Here is a 21,001-nt window from a genome sequence, read left to right as displayed (position 1 = left end):
ACAGAAATACAACTTCGGCGACTTGCAACTTGTTTGTTCTCACTCTTGTTTCAGAGGAGGGGTTAGTTGGCGGATCAGGGTCAGGAGGGTTGCTCTGAATACAAGTGGGATCCGCCCCCCGCGCTGCCATTGGCTCAGCTGGGTGTGAGTGAGTCCTGGGGAGGCCAGTGAGAAGGTGTATGGAAGGCAAGTCTACTTGGTCAGGCCGCCTGAGGACCTTTAAAGCCTTGGGACTTCTCATTAGAAGCACAGAGTAATACTGAGAGAGCAGGGTGACACTTTTACAGGGGAACTTGGAAAGTAAGCTGCATATGCTCACCCTCTCTTGACTTGTTACCTGAGGTCGTGCATGCATACACACACATAGCAACACACACTGAGAGAGAGAGAGAGGTACATCTGTGTGCTTTTGAGGCTGAGTCTCCAGAAGCAGAGAAGGAATTAAAACTTTTGGGATTACAACGGGTGCACTTGATTTACTTTTTGGACACCTTGGATGCAGTCTTCCTGAATTTTTGGTCCGAGCTTGAAAAGAAAGGTATGGCACAAGGACAAAAAAGCTCCAGGTGGGCATTTACCCAGTGCCCCTTCCACATGGCAATGGGCCTTTGGCTCGTCTCGCTCCTCCACCTCCTCCTCAGCGTGTCAGCCGCAGAAGAGTACGACTACTACAGCTGGCAGTCGGACAACTTCCACAACGGCCGCTTCTATACCAAGCAACCCCAGTGCGTGGACATCCCAGCCGACCTGCGGCTGTGCCACAACGTGGGTTACAAGAAGATGAGGCTGCCCAACCTGCTGGACCACGAGACCATGCCTGAGGTGAAGCAACAAGCTGGGAGCTGGGTGCCCCTCCTGGCCAAGCGCTGCCACGCAGACACCCAGGTCTTCCTATGCTCGCTGTTCGCGCCTGTGTGCCTGGATCGGCCCATCTACCCGTGCCGATCGTTGTGCGAGGCCGTCAGGGACAGCTGCGCCCCCGTCATGGAGACCTACGGCTTCCCCTGGCCAGAGATGCTGACGTGTGATAAGTTCCCCATTGACAACGACCTGTGCATCCCAATGCAGTTCACCGCCAACCATGCCACCCAGCCACCAGGTACGCAAACATCAAAATGCACAAATTGATGTTTTTACTCACTAATGTTACAAGGTAGAAAAAAATTGCAAAGTTAACTTCTGGTGGGGTAAACCTGATGTTCAAAATTGACTGCATACCTCAGAAACACATTTTTCTTGAGATAAACTAAAATAATAGCTGAACTTTAATGCATTGGCGGGGATGCAGGGGAGCCGATGGGGTCACTGCCCCCCTGAAATATATAATAATAATACCCCCCCAGGCGTCAGGTGAGATAATTGACATGGATAATTTCAGATTTTTCCATTCCCCCCCACTTCCATCTGTCTAAATGGAAAAAAAAGATTTTTTTTAAAGAGTTTTTTGGGTTTGTTTTTGCAGAAAATGTTCACTTTTGTTAAAAATGCGGATATAAACCATAAAACAAAAGAGTCCTGTACAGGAGGTGGTTGATTACCAAGATCTTCAATTTGATTCTGATCCTAAAATGACATTGTCTGGCCTGCAGTTTTTAAAGCAAAACATTTTCTGGAAATGCAATGCTTTGGCTTCCTGCCCTTTGTTGATGACAGATGACATTTTAAGTGAGAGACAATCCAGAGGAGGTCAGTGAGGAAGACGGCAGCAGGGAGAGGTTAGAGGGACAGCGTTCATACGTCAAAGCGTTAAAGATGGGCTCCCCGCCATCGCTACATGCCTCGAGCAGGGTCTGAGACAGACCTTGGGAGACTGAGAGACTCCAGCTGCCGGATTGTTCAGTGAGTTAAGACGAACGGACTGCAGTGTTCAACAGCTTTGCTGAAAAGGCGACACAGCTTTATCAGTAGTCGTCCATCAAGACGCAATCCATCATTCCAACAGGTGATGGGATGGAGAGATTGTCACTCGAGGGATGCACCGATGTGTCAATCCTTGGTGAAAGACGCTAAGGATCTGTTGACACGGGTTCGAATCTTTTTTTTTTTTTTTTTGTGATCATTTCTAGCTGGCTTGCATTAACTAATGATACAAGGCAGTTGAATTCGTCAAAAATGACCAGATATATGTAAGCCATGTACTTGGAAATTTTTGTAAATCTGAGTCAAAATCTATCTGAATTTTAACATCGGGATCCTGGACGTAAAGGAGTAAAGCTAATTTCTTTTGAAGTGTACATTTTCCTTGGGAATTGGTGGCATTTTTTTTCCGATTTGGAAATCGTTGATAAAGACTCCTTGGAAGAGGTTATAAATCTAATGGAGAAAACCGTTTGAGAGAAAAAGGAACTAAATATACAATGAAGTCTGTGTACCGAGCTACTTGGGCAGCTTGTTGACAATAGCGATGAGTGCTGAGAGGGGGAGTGAAGGAGCTGATGGGAGTCTGTCAACAGCGGAGGGCTTGGGGAGTCTACCCCCCCCCCCCCCCCCCCATTTTTTGTTTCAGTCTACTGTGCCTTTGTCGGGCCTGGCAGCCAGCAGGCCAATTAGCAAGGGCGGCCAATTACCCCGCTCTCAGTAATTAGTCGACAAGATGGGAAAAGGGAGGAATGGGAATGAGTGCGATTGTCCTGGTGAAGAGCCTGAGAGTGAAAGAAAGGTGGAGGAGGAAACGGAAGAGGAAAGTGTTTTGAATAAGTACTTCATTGTTGTCATTCCATTTATTGACTGCAAGTGCCTATTAGCATCTCTTATCTGCTTCATGCTAAACGAGTGCACCTCCATTATGTTTATTCTATTTCAATGAACAAAAGGCTCTGTTAAAAGTACATGCGATTCTCACAAAGATGTAAAATTAGCTTTTACTCTACGCTCTGGGATGGAGCAAATGAGAGCCAGTAACACCAAAAACGTCATTTTTAGTCTTGTCAGTCAACTGTGTCTGACTTATCTTGGCTTTTAATCAAAAGTGTTCACAGCCAAGTGACAGCAATCCCACATAATAACAGTGGGAAAAGATTCAGTGGTGAAATTACGCAGAGCTGACTTATTCCATTAGGGAAAATGACCACGCTATTTTTATAGGACGGGGCTCAACTATGTGACATTGCGGCTCTTGTAAGCCATTCAAAGGAACACAAAGGAACCTTCTTCTACCACCTTCGATGAAAACAAAACAAGCGAGGATTTCTACTTGAATAACAATCAAAGGTGCAGCTCCATTACTGGGAGGAGGCAGTGCAAACACATGCAAAGATCATATCAACCCTAAAATTGGCTTAGTTGGGTTAAACAACTACATTACATTACTGTAACCTAACTATTAGACGAGTGTGTGTGCTTGGAACACGGTGAACCCATATCACTTTCAGCCCGAAGGCTCAGAGCCTGACATTTTGACAAGAAACAAATTCTTAGATGAGCATGTGAGACCACCTCACGGACTCACACACATACACACACACGTCTAATAGGGTAAAAGGAGCTCATCCAAGAATTTTTCTCACCAAATTGTCCACCGAAAGAAAAATTAAGCAGGACGTCAAAGAGAGCCAAGAACACACATATACATACATATACACAGACAAATACAGTCAACTAACTTGGCTCATTCCAGCAGATACTTCATTAGGTACACACACAATTGAATGGGATCCCCTATTCTCACGTCTTAAATAAATCTCTGTGGTTCAAACTGGACCTAGCGGTTTGCTGGTATAAAACACCACATCAAGTCAAATTCAGCAGTATTGCATCACGTCTGCAAAATATTGAAGACAAAACAGATGCTGTCTAAGAGGTATTCATTTAACGACGTGTTTATTATTGTGGTTGCACTCGGTTACAGTGGTGAACAGCTGCAATGCATAATACTGAGAAGTTGTAATGATCACTGTTGCCGCACTATATTTTGATTAAATCATGATAAATATTCAATTTTATATTTACTATATGGAGGTATCCAACATATACATGTTGACTGCAAGTTTGAGTTTGGATTGGCTCAGTGTGCGGTCTATGTTGTTAATGGGCTGGTCAGTTGGGTGTAAAATAGAAAAAAATAATCAATTGAAATAAAATAAACAAAATAGCACAACGCCCTAAAAGTTCCTGGCCCACTAGACATTTGCCCTGTATACCAGATGACCGGTCCAGCTCTGGGTACTATATAAATTGTGCTTGAATACATATGCTGCAGTGTAATGACAGTGCAAGCATTTTCTGATCCAACCTACAAGGTGTCAAAGATATTGTCTGTCATGTGAGTGATGTGGCGAGTGTAAATTACAACCATGCTGGAGTAAGACTGTCTGTCAGCTCCTGGCAACACAATGGACGCTACTCATGTGGCCCTGGCCGCTGCTCTTTGAAAGGGAAAATGTGATCCAACGCACTCGCCACGGAAAACCACCTTTTGAAAATGTATTTTCTCTCTTCGTATAGAATTCCTGTAGATGCAAGAAGCGTGCTGCGTTTTAGGGGCCGCCTACAATGGAGTCAACCGCTTCCCCTTCCCCCTCATTCCACTCTGTCTATTTCCATGCTACATTTAAACAGATGTTAGGCTTTCCAACTTTGATGACACGCTGTGTTACATCCCCGGTGCGGCTCCGTTTTTATGTCATCAGCGTTGCTGCTCATAAGTTCAAGAGTCCCAATGAGGTTGTGAGCCACACACATTTTCAATGGAACAGAAAAGATCATGTGAGGCTGGGGCTCAAGGGGATGAGGTAAAAGACATGTCAAGGGATCCTATGACAACTTTGAGAGATTTGCTCATCTGTTGTTTGAGCTTCACTGAGGTCAGTAGAAGTGCAGAGTATTTACTATTTCTGTTATGATTGTATACAGAGTCACACACAATGCCGCGGAAAGACCAAATGTACTCTGTAGGGTAATCATTTAAAACATTTAAGACAGTCAAATCCATTTGAGAGACTGTTCCTGTTTTGGTTAGCAACAATGTCCATCCCTGAATGGATAGTATTTTTCTTGGTGAGGCATATATTTGAATGAGGAATTTATTTGTTTTATTTGAAAGTGAATGGCATCAGGCCAGACAACTAACTGTGATAAGGCGTCTGTTAAAAACTGCTCCTTGGGAATGGTGAGTATCTAACCATAGCTGTGGTCTGATTCCCAGCATACAACAAAAATAAACACAATTCATTGCTATGGATGGGAACAGTGATGCTCATGACAAGTCAAGGCCATCCAAAACTGATGACAAATTGCATGGAACGGATGGAACGGGCACACAAATCATCGGCAGGCCCATCAACGCACAACACAACTGACATGATGCCTCAGACAGACGCCACATTGCAGGCATCCAAACTCTGCTTTTCTATCCAAACTCTTTAACTGACACAAGCAGACCTCCTGCCAACACGCCAACCACAAGGGAACTCAGATGAATTACAGAAGAGACAGAATAAGATGTAACTTCATTCCAAACAGACATAACTAGACTTTCTTCATGCGTGTGTTTGTATTTCCAAGATTTTTTTTTTTTGTCTCCATTGCCATCATTGATTACAATCTAAAGAATGTATTCACACTTATATGGTTCGGATTTCAAATCTGGATTCAACTCAAAAAGGGGATCCAGCTCTTGCAATTTTAGTGTCTCTGATGTATAACAATGTCCAATACCACTAAAATACAGTAAAACTAGTAACTTTGAAGACAGAAGTGTGTTAAAGGTATTTAGAGTGTTAATAAGTGTCATCTAAATAAGTTCCAGTACCACTTTGTTAGGGGTTCACTTTCGGGGGTTGTGCTGTTTTGCATCCTAATTGGTTTGCACCATAACAATTTGTTCCTAATATGGACAATTAGAGGCTTGCACCCAAAGACCCAACAAGGCTTAGTGGATCATCTCTCACAGGGGGGGGGGGGGAAGTTTGGGGAGAAAGTGGCAGTTAGTCGACTCAAGACTCCCTCCGATGTAATTGTTAGGGGGTTCACCTCACCGCGACCCGAGCAGCGAGGCATGCTACACTTTGACCTCTCTCATTATCTGGCCAGACACTGAGGTTTGGGTTGGGGTGATAACCTTTCAACTGTGACTTTTAACCCCACTGTGTTAGCTTGGGGTGTGTTTACATGCGCGTCTGTAAACGTGTGACAAGAAGACTTGGACGTGGCGAAAGGGGAAATATGTAGGATAATATGACACTGAGCCAATAACCTAAAAAAAAAAATGTAGACATAGATGAAGTCACACACTTTTGCTTTATTAGTACGCGTCTGGTCTCTCAATTAGCTGTTTTGTGTGTGTGTGTGTGTGTGTGTGTGTGTGTGTGTGTGTGTGTGTGTGTGTGTGTGTGTGGCTGGGGGATATGTCCAAAATAAAACTAAAAATATTTATTGTTAGTAGTCATTGTTATATAACTTGGAAAATAATGTCTCTACTCCTTCGTGGGGACCTAATTACAGTAAATCAAGTTAAAAATAAACGTAAAAATGTTTGCGAGTAAAAAGTCAGTAATTTGTTTTTAGGCCACTTGTTTCAAAAGCTGCATGCCGAGCTTCTCCTGTTGACTTTCAAGGTCACACCCTCTCTACCAAAATATGCACAGTCCGAAATTAAACCCTTTTTCTGCAGCGTCATTTTAGAGCAAACATCCTTCAGTCTGCTGGAGTGTGTAAGGCTTGCACTGCAAATGGCTTCTGACAGGGAGGGAGGGGGTGTTGCTCCAAAGGGCCTAATGATTTCTTACAGACGCAGCCTTCAGATTTGAGCTGTTTTGACCTTCTGAACGCCTAATGAAATGTGTAATTGTGCTCACAGGGGTCGTCATTAATGCATCGTTTTTCATTCTTCTTGTTCAGTGTCAAAGGTGTGTCCCCCGTGTGACAATGAGTTGAAAGCAGACAACATCATGGAGCACTACTGTGCCAGCGATTTTGGTAAGTATAGCAGCAGACTTCAGCTGTGATGGTACTCTTCACAAAAAAAAATATTTCTTGTCTCTACTGCTTGTAACTTGTCAGGTAAAACAGAGTAAAACTAAAAAATAATGATTTTGTATAGGAGGGAAAATGTGGATTATAGTAAGGTATTTTTTTATGGTTTGTGAATGGAAGTAGCACATTAAAATATTTCATCATACATGGCAATCATCATGTGCCATAAAAAGGAAGATAAGATAAGATATAATAAACTTTAATGATCCCACAATGAGGAAATTTGCATTCTTTCAACAGAAATTAGAAAGAAAATATTGCAAAATTCAAAGTTGGTTATCTTTCGGGCTGATGAGAGCTACGATAAAAAAAACCTTAAAGGCTACATATGTATTGTTTAAAATATATTTTCTCATATTTTATTCCACGATTTGTTAACCACAACACACATTGAAGGAAATTGAAGTTGAAGCTTATACTTCTATTTAGAGCAACTTTGCTTTGACTCACTTTCTTGTTAAGTGATGTGTCAATGAAAGAGTTCCCGAAGCCCACTCAGCACCATTTCCCAAACTTTTATCACCATATTCACCGTAATGACCTGCACATGAAGCCAAAGAATAATAAAACCATTATTCCGCTTCACTAAGATTTACTGTTGATGATGCACAGCAGCAGATTTGATACTTGATCTGAGCTTTCACATCTACGAGTCCAAACGTCTTTGCACTAAACTCAAAATGCAAGCTCATAAATGATCAAACTTTTTGAACAGCAAGCTGTAATTAAAATGTGACCGGATCGGCGATGAAAACCATATTTTCTCAAGGCTTTCGCCTCTTTAAATAAATTCCCCAATATGTCATCTGGCAACGGCGCAAGCACCTATAAAATGGTAATAAGAGCCATCACATTGTAAATCATATTTGTACACATCCAAACAAGCATCGCAAAGTACGTCTTCGTCATGACTCTATCCGCCCTAATAAAACTGGTATAGCTGATTGATAGCGGTATTACAAATCACTGTCCGACCGAGGATCAAAAAGCATCGCAGGGATTCTTCATAGCCATTTAAATGAAACATGAGCAAGACATTCCTCTGGCTATTCATGTATGCCTGAGGGTGACAAATGAGGCGAGAATTCCACCAGTAGACAGAGCGAGATGAAGGCGAGGATGACTCCTTGATGTTATTGTAATGGCTGATTGTGGTTTGATCTCACACGTGATCAATATTGCTCTTGTTAGCCTTGAAGTCATTTCAAGTCTGTTTCACGTTACCGTTTTTTTTCATCTGGTATATTTCCCACCATTCTTTGCTGGAATATTAATATAAAATTCCCATGTTTTTAAACCAATTGGTGGGTCTTTTGTACAGTATCTATTAGTCTCTGTTTTAAGAAAAGTACAATTGAGGATTTGTGATATCACTATTGATTTTTAGTTCAAAGCGGGCACTACTTGTCACGAGGATGCTCGCCAGGTAGCTCAAGGATCTTCATTAAATGTCATTATAATCGAAAGGAAGCAGCCATATTGAGCTCTCAAACACACCTGAATGTATTCATTCATACATAGCGAGACATTCAGACTTGTAGGCACGCAAACGATGGGAGTCAGACTCCATATTTGAGGCCGCACAGCGCACACATTCCACCGCATAACACGCTATCTCCTCACATGCAGCGCGCGCATATCAGGAGATGTTTACGGAACAGTAGACAGGCAGACGAGGAGAGAAATGGCCGTCTTCCAAGCGGTCCGCGGCGATGCCTCTCAACGACCCCCGTGCCTCCGCCTCTGCCAGGCCCGTGATTAATTTCAGCTGTCAGACCGGAGGATTCCAGTCTGGAGTGGTTGGCAGCTTCATTTTGGTCCCTCTTAAGTACAGCTACACGTTTCTAAACATGAACCTCAATGGGTGGTAGGAGTCAGTACTTCATTAGATCGATTGAGCCAAGACTTCTCGCTCCGACTTCTGCATTCTTAGCGCAAGCACTGCTGTATTTTTAATGTCAAAAGGCAGGGCTGCAAGTATAAAAACATAAACCTGCAGTAAATCTAGGTGAGATCTGGAAAGATTAGGCCTAAAAAGGGAATTCTACGAGGAAAAAGTAGGTAAAGAGACCTTATTACACCAGTCCAGAGTGACCTTCCAGCTAAATACAAATACATCTCGTGCAAAGAAACAACATAGATTTTATTTTAGTGTCGTTACAGTCACAGTGAAACACTCACAATAGAAAATTGGCCCTACCTCACTTCGTCCACAAAGACTTTATATCTTCCATTCTAGAAGTACAAGCCAATGTGAAATTGCTCATCTGCAATGACCAAACTGTCTTCTCCTTGTTTTTCCTACCAGTTCTTAAAATGAAAATAAAGGAGGTGAAAAAGGAGAAAGGCGACAAGAAGCTGATTGCAGCCCAGAAGAAGAAAAAAGTGCTGAAGCAGGGCGTGTTGCGGAAAAAGGATATGAAGAAGCTGGTTTTGTACATCAAGAACGGGGCCAACTGCCCGTGCTCACAGCTGGACAGCCTGGGCTCCAACTTCCTCATCATGGGCCGCAAAGTGGACCAGCAACTGCTGCTTATGTCCATCCACAAATGGGACAAGAAGAGCAAGGAGCTCAAGTTTGCTGTCAAGTACATGAAATCCCATCAGTGTCCAACCTACCACACCGTCTTCCAGTGATGCAACTCGCCGTCCCAACTCTACATGCTCATGATTTATTTTTCCCAAATCCACCTTTGATTCACAATCTCACAAAATGTGGTCCAAAACCATAGGGTAAGGCTTTTATTTCTCCAGCTTTAATATTAAATGGGAATAGGGTTATTATTTTTTGTGCATCAAGTAATACAGGAGGCTGTTCACATGACAATTTATTAGGATTTTGCACAAAAAGTACTGCACTGTATTTGGTGGGAAACTGATGTATTTTATATTGCCTGAAATAGCTTTATTTTTTTATTCATGCATTTTTTTTTTTTTTTTTTTTATAAAAAGGCCAGGACCCAATTCCTCTAAAACAGGGCAGCCACTGTGAGAATAAGCATGGATCAACATCATTTACAACCCTAACACTATCCCTGACTCCTGAAAACGTAAACTCTAATGTTAGCCGAACCAAACCATGCGAACCCAAACGCTGACCCAAAACACCCAAACCCAGTACCCTAACCCAAATTTTGTTCCCATAAACAAGACACATAGTAACACACTTAACAAATATCTTTGCCCTTATTTGTGCCCAATTTATCTGTTATTGTGGGAAACATTTTTCACAAAGTATAGTGGAGGGGTATTATGCCACAACTTTTTTTTTATGTGTGGTGCATATCTGCAGGGGTTGTACATAGATGGAAGTATTTTTTGTGCTCCTTCCTACTAAATCATCATGAGAACACGCCGAGTTGAGTTAATCACTTGTACAATATCTGACAGCAGTTTATGCAAGTAGACACTAGAAATGAAAATAGGAGCCGGGATATTCCAAATTCCAGCTGAAATCATGTTTGATTATGTAATGTCTATTGTGAGAATGAGGGAGTATATATTTTTTTTAAATTGCAGAGGAGTGATTTGCTAAATGTGGACTAAGTGGGAGAAGTATAGACAACCCACATAGATGATTTGAATTATGCACGAATTAGGTAATTCCCATGCATAGATGATTAGGAAAGCATTTCTCCCCTTCGGGGGATGAATTGAGGTAAGGAGTAAGATGAAGCGCTGAGAGACAAATTGACTGAAAGATGCTGCCATTGACTGTGTGGCTTGAAAGATGGAAACTTCCATTATTTTGAAATGGAAGAACGAAAAGAAAGTTCCTAAGAAGAAGCCAAGTAAAGAGACTCTGGACAGAGCCAATGATGTCACCTGTATTCATTGTTTCTTTTCTGGGTTTATGTTTTATTTTTTTTTGGGGGGGGGGTATTTTTTCCTTAAATGTTTTCTTTTTGTACTTCTGTGTTTCACTTTTCTGTGGTATGATAGCAAAATCACATTTACACACATAATACAAAACAAACATAGTGGCTAAAGTTACTGTTCTTTTCGCAATAAAAGATCAAATTTAACCTTGACAATATTTCTTACAATCAGTTAACCTGTAAGTAGTTCTGTTACTGAAATACAAAATGTAAATGAATAAAGTATATTTGAAATTTTTTAAAGAACATGTATGGAAATATTTTGTTTATTCTTTTATTTCCCAGTTGCAGCTACTCTTTACTACATCATCCAAATGACCCTCCACTTTTTTTCTTTGCGTCTTTATTTCATCCAATTTATTAACCTAACAAGAACTACCACATGTGCCTTTTAAAATACTACCTTTACTGGATTTTTCATAGCCTGTAAAAATTCCTTGTGATAACATAAAGAATGATCAATTCTCACCAATGAGTAGTAAATGAAAACCGCTTTGTGTAAAAGTGTTCGGTGAAACAGCAGCTGTGCAGAAAATGAAAATTACTCGAAGCTCAGGTGGTAGAAAAAAAAGGTGAACGAAATGAGGCGGCAGACAGTTGGCCGAGTCCCACACACGCATAAGCGCGCACACACACATTCCCATCAGCACCTACTAAGAGCTCACAGTGTGGTTAATAAGGGCTTGATGAGGGAGCACAACACACACACACACACACAAATGCACAGCTCATCCTCCTTCCTTTGAGACGTTAACTCAAACAGATGTTAATTTGATAAAATAAACAAAGTGTAATGTTAGAAAAACACTGCAGACCCCCCCCCCCCCCCACACACACACACACACAGTTAAGATTTTCCTATGTAACCCAACTCTCCTGAAGCCTCTTTGTGGTGCGTGAATCTACGTGTGAGTGACATCTACACACACATACGTACCTACTGTAATACATACTGTATGCGCTCACATAAAATAAAGCACACCCAAACCTATATATATTGCATACATAAAAACGTTGCACACAGAAGAAAGAGCACATTGCTTTCATTGCAGTGTGCAGATAAGTACAGTGGAATAAAGGCCCTCTGTCTGGCCACATGTCATCTGCGCAAACTAGCATATATTAATCTTAACTGCCACACATACAGTGATGTATATCAAAATCAGACTTCTATACCTTTATGTGCTTATTACTCATTTTTGTAATTCAGCTTTTTTTTAGAGGGGATGAAACCCAAGAGTGAGGTCAAAGAGGCGTTTCAAAGACTAAAGAATTACTATTACTCTCGATGTTCCTCAAACTTTAGAGAGAGAACCATTAAAACTGATTTAAACGGTATGCCAACATCGTTTGGATTCATCGGACCACCTTGTCTGCAGGAAAGAAAGGAAGTCTGGCGAGGAATAAGAGCGTGCAGGCACAGGGCCTTGTATGGACAAAATACTGTATGTCACATTTTGTCATGTCTGTATATTAGGTAAGTGCCAATATTCACGAGTAGTCGAGGAATCAGTCTCAAATGCTGAAGTCAACACTACCTTCCACATGTGGTATGCACACAGCTTTACTCAAGAGTTTTGTTGCTTGAAGTGCATATTTTATAATCCTTGGTGAAAATTATTCTGAAAAATATGTACTCAAACAAACAATGAAGTCTGATCATTATGTAACTCTTCAATTTACATTTCACTGAAGATTTCTTTCTAAGAGGACCAAATCCTTCGTCTTTCTATTTTATTATTATTTTTTTTTTTAGCTTTTATTACTAGGTGCCATTTGTTTCCAGCTCCTGTTCCACATCATAAACATCCTATCACTCCTCACAGGTAAGATGAAAGGTGGAATCACGATCAAGATCACACTGATGCCATTTTGTCTTTATCTTTTCATCAACAATGAGGAATCTAATTCATTTATTATTAATGTCTCTACTCCACATGTTTGGAATTGTCTACCAAAACAAATGAGACAGTCAGTGAGGTTTGCCAAACAGAAGCAAGCACATATACCCAAATCCTCCAGTGAAGAATAGGACTGTAATGGGGCAATGAACGGCAAGAAAACACCCAAAGCTGCCCTCCTGGGACTAGAAGCTTTGGAAACAATCACACTGGCCTCTGTGTGTCTGCAGTGGAAAATGAATAAATTAATAGGTGGAGTAGGGGGAGTGCCATGGGAAGGGTCTTGAAACCATCTGTGGAGGCCATCAGTGTGTCCCAAACCTGCAGTTTCCCCACTGAACCAACATGTCAGTGTAGAGATTTATAGCTGCATGGAAAGCACGCAGACACCGCTGCTGCACATCTTGAAATTAAAAATCACAACATTCATACAGATGTCAGAATGCACTGACAAACAACTAGTCATGAGAAAAGACGTGTTTCTGGTTTGTGATCGATGTACTGTTGGTGGAGAGATTTGACTGGGAAAGATGTACAACCCTTTGGAAACAAAAATATCGGTCACACATACACTGCTGCAAAAATTCAAGTCAGGCAGACGATGAGGCTGCTAAAACTATGCTCGTTTACTAACCTCTGACCTTTGTCTGTTTTTCTTTTTTTGGACCTAATAGTTACATGTTGACTCAAATGAGATTAAAACTATCCAACATCCCCACAAGATTACTGAACATGCTGACTCAAGCAATGCGCTACTTGTTACAGCATTTATGAGTCACACTGTTATTTTAATTGTAATGATCTTTACAGGTAAATTTTTTAAACCAGTCTTGAGTGACACATTTCAAAGTCTTAATCCTTTTCAACGGTCTTGATGACCAGCTATAATGCAAGATTTATTTCCTTAGCCTTGATTTGACAATAAAAGATGGCTGCATCATTACCTAGCTCTCTTTTACTTGACACACAAACATCTGCCAAATTTTGCACATGCAAACTCCCTTGACATTCATTGCACAAGCCACTGAAATAACGCAACACATCTCTTTTACAACTAAGACTCAAATGTCTCCTTCCAGGTGGATTAAGGTACAACAATGGGGGTGATTGGGAGTTTTTGAAGCCAAAAAATATGATTTATGTGAAAGTGATGCATGAAATTTGATGACATCTTGGAAAGAAAGCAATACATTCGGCAATAAATTACCACACATTTGCATCACGGCCTTTAATACTCCCTGGTGACTTTGTTCTTGGTGCCAATACGGACAGCAATACCTCAATCCTATTAATCATCCTATCACTCACCAACCCAAAAAAACAGTCTGTACTTTCTCCCGCTGCCCGAAACAATAACCCCATACCAGGACCACGTCCAAGCAGCAATCTTTTGGATCGCTTCATCTCGCTTGGACTGTTTATGGTCATGAAACGATCCAAGATTCGAGAAGCGCAGCACATGTTTGGCATAACTGTGATATTGGCCAAGTGTTTTTCACAGGAGGTTACTTTCATCATAAAAAAATGTGTTGGTTTGTAACATGGGATGTTAGGACTGTGTGGTCTAGGTCAGTTTGAGCCACCCCCAGGATGTCGAAATTGAATTCAACAAACTGACCGCGGGGACGGAGAGGAAAAACAGGTGTGCAAGTAGAACAGAAGAATCTTGGAAGACAAATGCTTGCATCTTTAAGTGGAACACATAAACAACAACAATTCCAAAACCAAGGAAGTGTGTTGACAGTAAACAAATCTGTAAGATATATCACTACTTGTGCCAAACAGTTGTGAGTCCAATTTTTGCAATGTGTTGGAGCGATGCTTCTGCTTTATATCACAGCTAGTTGAACCGACGTCCAGATTTGCCTGGACATGTCCACTTTTTGACATCTATAAATAGCGTGCGGCGGGATTTGAAAATCATTTGGGAGTTTATGATCTCAAGCTGCATATGCTCATTACTGGAAGGTCAGTGAAAAACCCAATGGAAATTTACAGAAATACATGTGCTGTCATCAGATAAAGATGCCTGGTGAAGCAGCATGTGGTTCATTGCGCAGGATTACAATTGGACATTTAATTCCAAGTAACGGAGCTTCAAAATATGATAGAGGGTACTTTACTTCACTTTTGTGCTGCAAACAAAGACACTCACATTTCTATTCTGTAGGGGAGGGGCCACTCATACCTTAACCACATTTTAGCCACGCAAGAAATAAAACGGACTGTGAAAATTGAAAACTCCACAACAAAGTTCTACATACCTCTCACACTTTAGAGTCTTTAAGTGTGACATTTTTCAGGGTGTGACCATAACTGGCAATTATTGGATTATCTGACATTACAGCACCATTCATATTCTACCTTGGAAAATCGAGCCAAATGTAAAACATTTGCCCTCTTTTTTTCAAGTTCTGACCTTACATGAATTTGGAAACATTTTAATCCATTCTGGATGGAAGGACTAGCTATAGTATTGCTCCCATATGAATTTTTGGCCAAGACAAACAAAAGTTATTCCTATCAGATCAGTTTTCTATCCACAAATGCTCAACCTTTTCTTTGCCCTTTCCCTAAGGCTTTATTTATTCTTTTCGTGATCGCTGCTGTCATTTGTTTATCTATGCATGACTGCATCAGTGTCTCTTTTTGTAAGGATCATAGATTAAAGGATGATAGACAGAAGGCAGAACCTCCTGGAAGATATCATTCGGCTTCATTGGATCCATGTGAGTTTGTGATTTAACAAAGAGAAATACCAATAAGAGAACCCATATTCCCATATGTTTTGTTAATCAATTGGGGAACCACCTTAATAGCAACATCAATAATGTAATGAATTGTGACGTTTCATGACATCAACAGTATTTATTGCCCACGAGGAAGAAAACCTCTTACAGGGAATCAATGGAAAATGTGACAAACTTGCATCACTTTGGGGGAAAAATGGGTTCTTGCCTTAACCAAATGGATCATAGGATTAGGTTGTGTTATGAAAGTCAAAGAAAGCACTAATCCAGCATTTTATGTAATTGTTGGATCACAAAAAAAATAATAATGTGTTAAGATGATTATGTGACAAAAAGTCATGTTGGATTCCAAGAGTGCAAATTTAAAACTACTGAGGTTAAAATTAATCTGGCGGGCTAACCGTGACTTGCTAAACATTTACACTCCTTCAGCAACAGCTCTTTCTTAATCTAGCTCATAGGCACTCCCGAGAAGAGAAGCAGTCATCACGTTGTTGTCAGTTTGAGGGACTAATGATGACATGACTGCTGATACTGACCTTCAGAATCTGAAACAAGCTGGTTTCTTGCCAGTCTCCATGGAGCCGCAAACTTGGTCTGTCAACGCCATCTTATAATCAAGAAGCCGTCATTTGGTACTTGTTGGATTTACACTGAACGGTTATGGCAGCCTGAGATGAACTCTACGCCATTATGGCAAATATGGAGTTCTAATTTAAAGACATGTTTTTTTTGCGAGCGTTCATCATGTTTCAGTAAATTGAGATGGCACATCAATTGAATAATTTTGTTAGCTTTGTGGCATTTCCACATTAAATCCAAGGTCATCACCATGTGACTTACGAAGTTTAGACAAAAGGAAAATACTTCCCCAATGAATGTATATCACGAGTGAAAGGGGATTTAGCCCCCCTGTATGAGCAGATTCTTCATGGCCACCCGGCTGCATTATTGGTTCTTACTCTGTATTGTCCATTTGTCCTTCTTCCTGGAAGTTGACACAACAACTACTTTACACTTATCACTCTCAAGCCTGGCCATTGACCGGCAAATCTCTGCTAATATCGACACACAAAAGCCTAGGATGAGCTGGCCTTCCTGCATGTGTCGTGTCAGTGGCACTACCCAGGGGACCAAGCCAGGGAGAAAAGCTCCCAAATTTAGCATTCACCAGCTAAATAGTCTGACTCAGAGTTTGGATTGCGACAGACTGCCACCAAAACAAAGGGTCAAATTTACATTAACCTTGGTGGAGGCTCTATGGTGTCCCATCCTTGTTGAAATCTCCATAAGCATGTTTGGAAGATTTACCGGGTCTTCTAAAAGAAGTTTTTTTTTTTTTTTTTGCCTAATAAGTTCCAGATCACACAAGGAATGTAAACTTGGCTGAATTGAATCACTTTTTAGCATGGCCATCCAGACAGGGCAGTCTTGCCTTGACATTCCTCACCTTCCTTTCCTCCTTTTCTATCAACCCATCGACCCGTCGCTTGCACCTCTGTTGATGTTGAGGGACAAGTCAACAAATTAACCGTTTCCCATAGCAAACGCATCACACAACGCTCAACCTGTGTTGCATGGACTTATCTAAAGATTGACAGATAAGCTCGGGAGTCAGCACGTATGTACAATGTACACAGCGCATATATGCACCCGTACACGCCTGTAATTAACCTCTGGGCTCCACTCGAATCTTACAAGTTCATCACTGATGTGTGAACGCGTGTTTACCAGGCACTAACATTGCACAGTTAGTCAGTTCACAGCCAGCTGCTTGATTTCATTGAAGGCTCAGAATACTTTTGCAAGTTTCTCCCAAAGCAAACAGTAACACGACAACATCAGAGGCTGTGAGAGTCTTTCACATCACCTTAAGCTGCCAAAAAAGGTAACTGGCCGAGTTCATGTAAGCATGTCTCGGATTTCTACTTTAAAATAGTCCAACTAGAACCAAATTGTGTTTGCATCATCCAGCATCAAGGCAAAGAAAAAGGCCACCAACATAAAGATGGGTTGAAAACCTGACCGGTGGAAAAAAAAACAAAGCTGGTCAGGTCGTTGTCAATGTCAAACCAATGGCCAGATGGATGTGTGTGTTCAGTGTGGTGGAGATAGAATTCTAGCAATAAGTCAAGCTGTCGCGCCGGGCTGATGACTTTATTAGTCTCCAGGCAAATGGTAAATGCTCCTTGAAAAGATACCGTATCAGAAAGGTATACATTTGTATATGTGACTAATGACCGGTCATGGTCAATAACAAATGGTAATCAATTTGGGTGTGTGCTTTAGCTTTCGGGCAAAGGTTGGCAATCACAATATACCTGTTCAGTGTATGAAAGGAACTTTGTGGGCATTCCCAAACACGGAAGCTTAACCTTGAAGACGTACCTACAGTATGTACATGTTTGAGTAATAGCAGGGGGTTTATCAGCACTTTAATGGCAGTCGATGATAGGTGGAGAGGAACAACTCGGGGGTTGATGATGGCTGCTTGGACATCGAGGCAGATTAGGTCGAAAGAGAGCTAACGCTAATGACATGATTTACTTGCTTAAAACGTCAATCATTATAACTGGTTGAATGTAAAGAAAAAAAAAAGGGCATTTGTTTTAGTGATTACGAAGCAAGCAAAATATGGACTGTGACAAACTTATCTCTACTGTTTTGTTCGTCCTGGAAGACGGCACCAGCAATTTTCGGTCTACACTGTCAAAACCAAAGAAGCCTCCATGCCTAACTGCTTTAATTACAGCTTAAGTCCCACACAAACACAATTTTCCCCATTTCCTACACTGATTCAAACAAACAAAGGAAAAGAATAGAGGACTGAAAAGGACATTAGGTGAACATCACATGTGAACCTGTAGTTTGCAGCACTGCGGAAATAAGGACTTGATTGGAGAGAAGTGACTTGCAATGAGAAAAAGGAGCAAGAAGTGGACGGAAGAAAGGGAGAAAGGGTAAAGCGAGAGCAGCGGGAGGGAGAAGGGAAACATCTGAGTGTTGGAGAGCCAGGAATGTTAATCCTCTTTGTAAGTCTCCAGTCTAATATAGGACGTGACGAGAACTTACAGGGTTATAAATGTGGGAAAAAGGATAACGCAAGTACATGCATGACACCTAATCACAACCTACAATGATTTCAGCTTTAGTTGGCGACATTAAATGCTGCACGACGCATTCGTTCCCCCATGTTGGGTGCTGAACTTTTGTAATCTTGTTAATTCTTCACCCTAAAAAAAAAAAAAAAAATCGGGCCTATGTGCCAAACGAAATACAACAGGACCGCTGCTACTGTGTGAAATGGCCCGAGAAACAGGAGTGGCGGAGTCACAGAGAACCACTTAGCGGCTACGCTACGCTAACCAGGGGTGAGAGGTCGGCGTCCAAACGGTGTGTTCTTAACCCCTGCACTTCCTGGAACACCATGCTCCTCTCAGGAGGAGCATGAAGGAGACGAAAAGGAGCGCACATTTTCCATAGGCCGGGACTCCCACAGGCGTTGGACGTTTCGCTGTCTCTTTGTGTTCGACTTGACTGCTCTCAGCACTTTCATTGAGCTGCATCATTACCACACATTGGACGTAGGGAAAGCAAGGGTGGCCTGTGTGTGTACATGTGTGTGTGTTAACACGCTGGTGTCAACAGGGACACAGATTGGAGAAGTATTTCCTCGCCTGTCAGAGGTGAGGCACTCTCACATGAGGGCTCAGACGTCATAAATCCTCAGTGTTTCTTTCCACTTTCTCTTTTTTCTACATTTCTGGCTGTCTCTCTCCGTCTCAGCCCAAACCGTTGCCACGGTGTTGAAAACCATCCCATTCATAATTCCTCTTCTAAAGTAAATGGCCCTGAGAAATAAAACCACACACCCAACTCAGAAGGTCTCACTTTGAAACAATTGTACACCAATGCCATACTGATGTCTTATTAAGTCTGCAAAGTGGTTTCCATTCTGTGGTTATCAATTTAGTTTTCCTATTTGCCACCTTGAACCCCAAAAGAATGCATAATCTTTTATTATCTGCAGGCATTGTGTGACCAAGATGGCACCAAAGAATCACTTTTATTGTGTGGCTTGAGCATAAAAACAGCAAACAGGTGAGTTTTCCAGGAATAATGGAAGCTAGGTGCCAAAATAAAAATTAGACATCTAGGTGAAAGTGTGAACGACAAACTGCAAAGATGCTTGGATTCACATTATCTAAATAGTAATATGATTGGCAACAAATTACTTTTTGGCATCCCATTATAAATGGATACCAATCACAGTGCTACCTAAAACTGGATGTCATCCATTGTTATTCATTCTTTTTGGTCATTCAATTTTTGTTTAATTAATTGGTGCCATTGTCATACCACATTTACATGCCTGAAAAAGCTTATCTCTCACCATTCTACTTGAACTAGCGGTCCGGCTGCTTTGTTTGAAGGCGACTGCGGACACCCACCGGATCTTTTTCACACGCTCTCACATGCTTCTCTCTCCCTATATATACATATATAATCCTCCTGCCAGCACTGATCATTAACATTCTCACACTGAAGTACAGTTTCATCACATCAGCCGGCCTTTGAAGCTGATCCATGCCAGCTCTGTTTGCATGCTCGCCGCACGGCTATCGAAGAGATTTAAACGGCCACTAATCTGATGAGAACTGAGAGGTTGCCTGACATCCATCAGCGTAGCGCCTCACTGCGATCTACTCACCAAAAGATGAGCAAAAGCATCTGGACGGCGCCCTTTGAGATCAAGAGAGTCTCGATGTGTCAAGCAAGTGGCTGATAAGTCCCAAGCTGTCGCCTCTGGATTTGCTCAGTTTTTAGCCCGTGCACGTTCCAAACATTCTTTGATGGGTAGGGGATTACCCTTTACACACACTCATCTAACTAATATTAACCTATAACTACTATAATTAAGTCAGGTCCTTTGTATGGGACATAAATTAGATTACACAGGACTGCCCTCTTCTGGTGTTTTTAAAGCCCAGCAATGTTTATATTATACCATCTTGAGTATGGCCGTTGGATGTTGCTGGGATGCCAGAAGCCGCAACAGCATCACCATCAGGGTCAGTGCGTGCAGTATGAATCATCAAACTTATGGAATACTGACCTCATCAACCATGTCGCTGTTTAAAGAGCTACATCAGCAAGAACTTGCAAACTTTCTGACCTTTAATTTCACCTTGGGTTCACCCGGCCCCTACTCCTTCCACTTCCTGCATTGCCAGTGGAAGAAATGAGGGTCACTGGAATAGGCCCATGTGTCCCTTGACACACTTATTTCATTTCATTCCCTTGACAAACAACCTCCAAAACACCAGTTGTTGCCATGGCGATCCTGTTGTGTAAATACGAGAAGGAGAATATGTCATAGGAGAAAGTCTATATGGTGATTGGTTGGAAAGAAAAGCAAAGTTTGTGTGTGTCTTTTTGCCATTTTATGGACTGCCCCCGAGGGGGGCCTGGGCTGGCCTGACAGCCCATCATGGACAGT

The 21,001-nt window shown here is 41.6% G+C and overlaps 2 protein-coding genes across 2 annotated transcripts in view; one reads left to right on the top strand and one right to left on the bottom strand.

Moving 5' to 3' along the window:
- Positions 1–21,001, bottom strand: part of LOC147050114 (golgin subfamily A member 7B-like) — a 127,350-nt gene that overhangs the window by 23,420 nt on the left and 82,929 nt on the right. The window lies entirely within an intron of this gene.
- On the top strand, positions 266–11,096 carry sfrp5 (secreted frizzled-related protein 5). Its single transcript, XM_085922760.1, has 3 exons — positions 266–1,099; positions 6,838–6,915; positions 9,281–11,096. The coding sequence occupies exons 1-3, from the start codon at positions 541–543 to the stop codon at positions 9,607–9,609; spliced, it is 966 nt and encodes a 321-aa protein (XP_085778886.1). The 5' UTR covers positions 266–540; the 3' UTR covers positions 9,610–11,096.

This window comes from Syngnathus leptorhynchus, chromosome 10 (genome assembly GCF_054491065.1).
Source record: "Syngnathus leptorhynchus isolate UIUO chromosome 10, UIUO_Slep, whole genome shotgun sequence".
Classification (NCBI taxonomy): domain Eukaryota; kingdom Metazoa; phylum Chordata; class Actinopteri; order Syngnathiformes; family Syngnathidae; genus Syngnathus; species Syngnathus leptorhynchus.
The sequence above is the reverse complement of the archived record's forward strand: the minus strand, read 5'-3'. Positions and strand labels throughout refer to the sequence as shown.

Coding starts and splice junctions, on each gene's coding strand:
- sfrp5 (XM_085922760.1), top strand. CDS start 541: ATGGCACAAGGACAAAAAAGCTCCAGGTGGGCATTTACCCAGTGCCCC. Junction 1,100..6,837: donor CCATGCCACCCAGCCACCAG/GTACGCAAACAT, acceptor CTTCTTGTTCAG/TGTCAAAGGTGTGTCCCCCG. Junction 6,916..9,280: donor CTACTGTGCCAGCGATTTTG/GTAAGTATAGCA, acceptor TTTTCCTACCAG/TTCTTAAAATGAAAATAAAG.